The following is an 8878-nucleotide window of genomic DNA, read 5'->3' as shown; positions in this document are numbered from 1 at the left end:
TTAAATATGTTATCAATTTTTAAAAAAACATGTTGTGTTTTTAGGTATTAACAAACACTGACAAGGTTAGATTTAGGCACTAATAACGGCGTGCATTTGTTTGGGCAAAAAAAACCTACTGTCACGAGCTGAAAGCAGGGACTCAAGCGCAGAGCAGGTTGATGTCTCAGAACACGATTTATTTACACACCCGTGCAATAATATATACAGTGACGGGAAATTCAGGGTTCCAGCGGATTAGGGGAAGGCTCTCTCTCTCTCACGCTCGCTCACGTCCTCACACACGTTCGTACCGCGGGGAGGTCACAGGTCCGGGAAGATAAGCTGGAACAGGGAAAGGGAGACATCAATCACAAATCACGAAGGCATAAAGGTGTAAGACCACGGGAGCTGGAAAGGTAGACTAACGTCAGTAGCGCAATCATCCCGCGATGAGAGGATCTGTGACCCAGCCTCAAATAGAAGACGGATAATCAGCTGATCGCCAACAGCTGTGAGAGCCAAGGGCGGGAGCCAGCTGTGAGCTTCGCCCAGGCAGAGAGATAGGGGGAGAAAGAGAAAAAAAACACAAGTGTAGCCTTGTGAGGCCGGCTGGGCAGGCACGGGGACCATGACAGTACCCCCCCCCTCAACGGGAGCCTCCCGGCGACCCACCAGGCTTACCTGGATGCCTGCGATGGAAGTCCCGAAGCATATTCCTGTCCAGAATAGCCGCCCGAGGCACCCAGGAACGTTCCTCTAGCCCGTAGCCCTCCCAATCCACCAGGTACTGAAAACCCCTGCCGCGGCGCCGGGAGTCCATGATGCGGGAGATGTCATAGACCAGCTGACCACCCACAAGCTGGGGGGGCGGCGGGGGCCTGGCAGGAGGACACAGCGGGCTGGAGAGCACCGGCTTGACCTGGGACACATGGAAAACATTGTGAATCCGCATGGTACGAGGCAGCTTGAGGCGAACGGACACAGGGTTGACAATGGAGTCTATGGGAAAGGGGCCAATGAACTGAGGTGACAGCTTCTTAGACTCCGTCCGCAACGGCACAAAACGGGTAGACAGCCATACCTGTTGACCGATGGAGTATTCAGGGGCCGGTGTCCGGTGACGGTCAGCGAGGGCTTTGTTGCGCTCCTTAGTGCGGAGTAGAGCGGCCCGAGTAGCACGCCAGGCCCGGCGGCACCTGCGGAGGTGAGCCTGAACAGAGGGGACAGAGTGCGCACCTTCGACAGCTGGGAGCAGGGGTGGTTGGTAGCCCAGAAATGCCTCAAAGGGTGACCTGCCCGTGGCGGCGGAGGCGTGGCTGTTGTGGGCGTACTCGATCCATGGCAGCTGTTCACTCCAGGTCGATTGATTGTGGGAGGCAACACACCGGAGGGCAGCTTCCAACTCCTGGTTAGCCCGTTCGGACTGTCCGTTGCTCTGTGGGTGGAAACCAGAAGAGAGGCTGACCTTGGCCCCCAATGCGGTGCAAAACTCCTTCCATACTCGGGAAGTGAACTGTGGTCCCCTGTCCGAGACAATGTCCTCGGGGATCCCGTGGAGCCTGAACACATGTGAGGCGAGGAGCCGAGCCGTCTCCAGAGCCGTAGGGAGTTTAGGAAGGGCGACAAAGTGTGCGGCCTTAGAGAAACGGTCAATGATAGTTAGTATGGCGGTGTAACCTGCAGAAGGAGGCAGTCCAGTGATGAAGTCCAGCGCGATGTGTGACCATGGTCGAGCCGGCGTAGGGAGAGGTAGAAGATGGCCCGACGGAGGTTGGTTTGACCGCTTGTTCTGGGCGCAGGCGGGGCAGGCGGTCACAAACTCCCTGGCGTCCCTCGCCATGGTGGGCCACCAGAAGTAGCGTCGAAGGAAGGACAGGGTACGGAAGACCCCGGGGTGGCATGAGAAACGGGCAGTGTGAGCCCACTGGAGTACCTGGGAGCGGACCGCCGAGGGGACGAAGAGGCGGCCCGTTGGGCCGGTCCCAGGATCCGGTTCAGTCTCTTGTGCCTCCTGAATGAGGGATTCAATCTCCCAGGAAACGGCTCCAACCACCCAGGCCGCCGGCAGAACTGGTTCGGGTACCGACTCCTCCTCCGTGGTGGAAAACTGCCGGGACAGGGCATCCGGTTTCACGTTGCGAGATCCGGGCCTGTAGGTGATGGTGAAATCAAAGCGAGCGAAGAACAATGCCCACCTGGCTTGCCGAGAACTGAGGCGTCTGGCCGAACGGATGTACTCCAGGTTCTTGTGATCCGTCCAAACAATGAATGGGTGAGCAGCCCCCTCCAGCCAATGTCTCCATTCCTCCAAGGCGAGTTTTATGGCCAAGAGTTCCCGATCCCCGACGTTGTAATTGCTTTCTGCGGGTGAGAGACGGCGAGAGAAGAAAGCACATGGGTGAAGCTTACCGTCCTCCTGTTGTGAGAGAACCGCCCCCACCCCGGAGTCAGAAGCGTCGACCTCCACCACGAACTGCCTCGTGAGGTCCGGCTGCCGGAGGATGGGCGCTGAGGAAAACCTCTCCTTGAGCTGGACGAAGGCTCGCTGAGCGGCAGGGTCCCACAGAAAAGGAACCTTCGGAGAGGTGAGTCTAGTGAGAGGGAGAGAGATCTTACTGAAATCGCGAATGAATCTCCTGTAGAAATTAGCGAATCCCAGAAAACGTTGCAGTTGGCGGCGATTAGGAGGGACTGGCCGTTCAACCACCGCACGCACCTTCCCAGGGTCGGTACGTAGATTACCGTTCTCAACTATATAGCCCAGGAAAGCCACCGCAGGCGCGTGGAACACACACTTCTCCCCCTTCACAAACAGCCGGTTCTCCAAGAGGCGTTGCAGGACCTGTCTCACATGCACCTGATGCTCCGCGAGTGACTTAGAAAAAATGAGAATATCATCCAAGTACACAAAGACACAGCGATTAACAAAGTCACGAAGCACCTCGTTCACCATGGTCTGAAAAACAGCGGGAGCGTTGGTGAGGCCGAAGGGCATAACAAGGTACTCAAAGTGCCCCTGGTGAGTATTGAAGGCCGTCTTCCACTCATCCCCCTCCCGGATGCGAACCAGGTGGTAGGCGTTACGCAGGTCCAGCTTAGTAAAAACAGTCATGCCCTGGAGCAGCTCAAAAGCAGAGGAAAGCAGCGGCAAAGGATACTTGTTCTTGACAGTGATCAGGTTAAGGCCGCGAAAGTCGATACACGGGCGCAACGAACCGTCCTTCTTGTCCACGAAGAAGAACCCAGCCGCAACCGGGGAGGAGGAGGGACGGATCAAGCCCGTAGCGAGCGACTCAGAGATGTAACGCTCCATAGCGACCCGCTCCGGCTGGGAGAGGCTGTACAGGCGGCTAGACGGCAACGGAGCCCCCGGAAGGAGATCGATAGCGCAGTCATACGGGCGGTGGGGGGGAAGGGACCGCGCCCGATCCTTGCAGAACACGCCACGCAAGTCATGATAGACCCGCGGAACCGCCGAAAGATCTGGGGGGTCGGACGGCGAACCAGAGGGCAGAAGCGGAATGGGCGCCGTGGCCGCCCGAAGGCAGGACATGTGACAATTAACACTCCAACCCAGGACGTCACCCTTCTCCCAGTCAATGTGCGGGTTATGGAGCACAAGCCAGGGGTGACCGAGAACCAGCGGAGTGAGTGGAGCCGTGAATGCAAAAAAACAAATCCTCTCCGTGTGATTGCCCGAGAGAGACAACGAAAGGAATTCCGAGACATGAGTGATATCGGGCAGGCGGTGACCAGAGAGCGCGTGCACGCGGAGAGGGCGTGACAAGGGCTCCAAAGCGATGTTCAGCTTGGCGGCGAGCGAGGTGTCAATAAAGTTCTGCTCAGCCCCAGAGTCAATGAGTACTGAAAGAGAGTGAAAAACAGATCGTACTTGAAGTTTGGCCGGTAAGAGAAGTCTGGGGAGAGGGTTTTTACTAGACAGATCACCCACCAGCACCCTCTCAATCACTGGCGAGCGCGCCCTTTTGCCAGCGTCGGGCACGAGGAGACAGAGTGACCCTTACGGCCACAATAGACGCACTCACCGGCGGCCAGACGGCGCTGGCGCTCTGCAGGCGTTAGCCGCGAGTGTCCAAGCTGCATGGGCTCCTCCTCATCACCGGCGTCAGAGTCGCGCGGCCCGCGGCCGGCTGGAGAGGCCCCGTGATAATCCAGTGATTCCTGTCCCGTCCGTGTGTGCGCGCTCCGGTGTGCACGTACTCTGTCATCCAGCCGAACGCACAGGGTCATAAGCGCGTCTAGGGAAGAAGGCAGTTCACGAAGCATCAGTTCTTTCTTTATGTCTTCGTTAACATTAGAAAGCAAAGTACTTTTTAAAGCCTCCTCCCCCCACTCTGTCTGTTCAGCTAAGGTGAAGAAGTCAATAGAGAAATCAGCCAAACTCCGCTTGCCTTGTTTGAGCGCGAGCAGGCGCTGGCCGGCTGTGAGCGTGGTGGATTTTCTATCGAAGACGCCTTTGAACTTATCCAAAAAGTCAGAATACGTTATGTCAGGGTTGGCGTGAAGCACAGCTTGAGCCCAAATCAGAGCCCGATCCTGGAGTAGTTGAACTATATATGCAATCTTAGCACCATCGTTAGCAAAAGCTTGCGGTTGCTGACGAAACTGAAGGGCACATTGAGTGAGGAAGCCAGCACATTTATCAATTTCTCCGGAGAAAGCTTTCGGTGTGGGTAGAAATCTGTTAGCTTGGGAAAGTGAAGAAGCAGGAGGTGTGGCACTTACTGCTGAGGCCGAGGCTTCCTGGAGAGGAGCGGCGGCAGGTGGAATTGCCGGCAGGGGTGTTCGTTGGGCCACAGCCTGCGTGAGAGCAGCGAGCTCGCCACGGAGATGAACAAACATCTGTTCGTGTCGCTCCAGCATTGCGGCCAGGGTGGCGAGAGTGGGAGTGGAGGCCGCCGAGTCTGCTGAGTCCATTTCCTGGCGGGATGATTCTGTCACGAGCTGAAAGCAGGGACTCAAGCGCAGAGCAGGTTGATGTCTCAGAACACGATTTATTTACACACCCGTGCAATAATATATACAGTGACGGGAAATTCAGGGTTCCAGGGGATTAGGGGAAGGCTCTCTCTCTCTCACGCTCGCTCACGTCCTCACACACGTTCGTACCGCGGGGAGGTCACAGGTCCGGGAAGATAAGCTGGAACAGGGAAAGGGAGACATCAATCACAAATCACGAAGGCATAAAGGTGTAAGACCACGGGAGCTGGAAAGGTAGACTAACGTCAGTAGCGCAATCATCCCGCGATGAGAGGATCTGTGACCCAGCCTCAAATAGAAGACGGATAATCAGCTGATCGCCAACAGCTGTGAGAGCCAAGGGCGGGAGCCAGCTGTGAGCTCCGCCCAGGCAGAGAGATAGGGGGAGAAAGAGAGAAAAAACACAAGTGTAGCCTTGTGAGGCCGGCTGGGCAGGCACGGGGACCATGACACCTACTAGGTTAGATTTAGAGACAGATTTGGTTTAGAGTAATTATTATGGTTGCCATGTCTTGTAAAAGCTTTGTTTTCTCTGTTGGTTTTGACTCGAGCCACATTTTCATCAATGCGCACTCACAGGTGAGCCCGACATCAACAGCTACAAGTATTGCCGGTAAGATAGCAGTGACCATGAAGGGTGAAGTGAAATGGGACACTTAGAAGATAGGGAAGACTGTCAGCTTGTGAGTGTGATTTCTCTATTTGCTTTTGAGTGCTTTTGAATTTTTCCCAAATTGTGTTCACTCCAAATTGTTCTGCCTTTACAATTTGTTGTGCTATTTTCATATTTTTCTTTTGAATTGCATAGTTTTTGAAAGACTACCTTATAAAACGATCTCCTCATATAATGTGCTTTTGATTGCTGTTGATATTGCTTTTACAACAAAAACAATCCAAAACCATGCTGTGGTTCAATCAGTGCTTTACTTGAAAAGTTTTGTATGCACAACTGGATTTGTGCAACCTTCTAAGAGTGATGGCTTGGATTAACTCTCCACAATTGCTGTAAAACTGCAGTCACTTTGAAGTTTCTTTTGGATCAGAGGCAGTTTCAAAATTGCAGTTCAGTCAGGGTTGTTGCATAACATCGGGGCATCGTGAGCCGTGTTCTGTTTTTGCCTCTTAAACATTAGAAGTCTAAAAAAAGCAACCAACAGAAGAGACCCTTTCAAATTAATGCATAAACGTGACTCCAGTGACACAGTTGACTGAGTCTGTGTCAGGGGAAAAAAAAACAAAGCGGTAAAATATGCTATGAGGATCAATGATTTCCCTTGTCAAAGAAAAAAAAAATTGGAACTTAATGCAAAAGCTTTCATTTAATGCTCTATGTAATATACTGCAAGCACCATTAGAAACAAATCAGCTTCAGCACAACTCGAGCTGAAACAGCATATCTAACACAGTGCACTATAATTCTGCATGGCTAGCTTTCCACCCATGGTTTAAAATGCTACAGCGTTAGCGACTGAGCCAGGATAGCCCTGCCCAGCTGCAGTGAGTGAACGCCATTCACTGGGGCTGTCATATGATTGGATTGAGGCAGACCTAAGCGTAGCTCGAGCTGCACTTATCAGCTAGCTGGCAGATAGGACTTGTCATACTGCCTGTCAGATCTGATGAGGGGACCACAAGCCACACAATGGAGCTAAAATGCAATCTCCTCCTCTGCAGAAGCATGGCCTGCCACCGGGACACGCTTATTAGACTTTGTAAACAGCCAAATGCGAGTGCTAAACTGTAAGAGTTACTGTCAGGGAGGCTGTGCCTTTCCCTGCCTGTGAATCAAGGCTAGGATAAATTTATAGAAAACTGCTGCTGCAATAAAAATTGCACTAGTAACAAAAGACTAAAGTGAATACTTAGGCTTAACAACATACTGTAAATGGCACCAGTAGTATTTTGGTCAAGGGTGACTTCATATTACTTACGTCCAAGTCTTCAAAGTGAAAACTTTGGGTCTCTGCAAAGAAGCAAGGCTTTAATTTGAGTGAGGCGCTTACCAATAAGGCACAATTCTGATGTAGGCCCGCACACGCAGTACACTGACGTGTCTACAAAAGAAATAATGAGGGACGGGGTAAGAAATAGAGGTCTCGACAATGCGGAGCTGATTATCCTTCATTAGCCTGTTCCTGCTTTTTGAATTCTCCCATCCCACCGCCCAGGTACATAGCCCTCAGCTGGATGTCAACGCTATTGAGACAAGCCTCGCGCGTTTGTTTGATTTATTTTTTTTAACTAGCTCCACGTCTAGAACTCACTCCCCTTTTTTAATATAATCCCCCTTTCTTGTTCACTGATTATGACCCTTTCACCAAGCGCCTCGCAGTCCCCCTGTAATAATGATATTTAAACAAGCGGATATGCACGGGATTGCCAGAGGAAGCTCGTGGACGTTTAATATCTGACTGAGTACAAAGAGCAAAAGAAGAGACCTGGTTGACATGAGACTCGTTCCGTTTTCCATGGAGCACACATTCTCAGCTCTGCTTTCCTGAGATCATTAATTTCTCCAAAAGAGATCTCCCCGGGTGAGACTCATTCACATGCAGATGGCACTATTCCTTGGGAGCCTCTAACGCTCTTTCTCTCTCTTTCCATCAGGACATTTAGTGTTCCCTTTCTCTCTCTTTTGCTGCGTTGCTCCCTCCTATATTAGGCAAACGGTTAGCTTGGCAGCCTTAGGTGACATAGCACTCATATTTCAGCACTGGGGAACAGGAGTAATGCAGTGTGCTGCTATGGATACATTACATGAGAATTTGTCTCTTTTAAAGTGAGCAAAGTTGGGGAGGGAGTCACTTAGTGATGCAGGCATTTATCTATGGAGATCATTTCTCTTGGCTGTCCTCTGTTCCTCTCTGAGCAAATCTTCGGCTTCCTCCACATCATCGACACAGATATCTGCCATCTTTGTTCTGATGCATAATGATGTCACATAAGTTGTATCACCGTGAGAGACTGTTTGTTTTTAAGATTAAGAAGTGTTCACATGCTCTGCTGTCCTCGCATCAATTTCTGTGCTAATGTCAAACATGTCAAGCTAAAGGGCTCTGCCGTGATGCCTGTCTCATTTGCACCTTAACCCAAAAGCACCCCTTCTCTCTCACCATCTAACAGAAATTACTGCTTTGGTGTCTGTGCCATGGCAGTAATTAGTAATTAGTGACCTGTTACTGCATACATGTGTGCCATAACTCAGAGGCATTAGAAGCAATCTCTCCCACTCTCTCTAGCCTTTCTCAGTTAATATCTAACCTGATATACTTTGATGACACAGTTCTTTGAAGACCTGATCAAAGACGAGGGCCTTTGATGAGAGTGATGTTTGCTGTTGGTGAGGAGGTAAGGAGGAATACCAATCGTTTATGAGAGATGGACAGAAAGAAAGAGCGGTCGGTAGCGAGGACATCAGGGGGTTAGGGAATGAAAGCGCACATGTTTCAGAGAGGGACGGGTCACCCTCTTTGTCACGGTCAACTCCACGGTGCACTGCATAACAAATCCGAACTAGTGAAACATTCTAGAGGAACGCTTACTGAATATTCTTCATTTAAATGTATAGCAGTTCCTGTTTGTACTACAGATTCATAAGTGGTGCCTCTTTTTATGACGTTACAGACTTTACATTTCCTAACACTGCAAAGCCCATATGAATTTTAATTTGATTTTATTATCACTGTAAGAAGTATGTAATGCTTCGATCAGATGACAAATCTTGTGTCGGTGTACGGCATGTTTTTCCAAGTCCACTGTCTGATCATGTATGATTAAGGTATTCAAATTAATTGACTATGTGCACGTTAGCATATGCTACTTCCGGTGCGGAAACTCCTGTGGGGAGCTTTGTTTCCGGTGTCCTATTCGCACCCTGCTTACGGTCCAAAACAAG

The 8878-nt window shown here is 51.1% G+C and overlaps 1 protein-coding gene across 2 annotated transcripts; it reads right to left on the bottom strand.

Moving 5' to 3' along the window:
• Positions 1 to 228: 228 nt before the first annotated feature.
• Positions 229 to 5383, bottom strand: LOC143421733 (uncharacterized). Of its 2 annotated transcripts, XR_013101292.1 has the most exons (4): positions 4729 to 5383; positions 664 to 901; positions 409 to 517; positions 229 to 324 (listed from the first exon to the last, which is right to left on the bottom strand). XR_013101292.1 is itself a non-coding variant. In XM_076891355.1 (3 exons), the coding sequence occupies exons 1-3, from the start codon at positions 4918 to 4920 to the stop codon at positions 474 to 476; spliced, it is 474 nt and encodes a 157-aa protein (XP_076747470.1). In that variant the 5' UTR covers positions 4921 to 5383; the 3' UTR covers positions 229 to 473. The 2 variants fall into 2 exon arrangements, 1 of the variants encoding a protein (XP_076747470.1); XM_076891355.1 differs by having other exon boundaries at positions 229 to 517.
• Positions 5384 to 8878: the final 3495 nt, after the last annotated feature.

This window comes from Maylandia zebra, linkage group LG2, assembly GCF_041146795.1.
Source record: "Maylandia zebra isolate NMK-2024a linkage group LG2, Mzebra_GT3a, whole genome shotgun sequence".
In the NCBI taxonomy this organism is placed as follows: domain Eukaryota; kingdom Metazoa; phylum Chordata; class Actinopteri; order Cichliformes; family Cichlidae; genus Maylandia; species Maylandia zebra.
The sequence above is the reverse complement of the archived record's forward strand: the minus strand, read 5'-3'. Positions and strand labels throughout refer to the sequence as shown.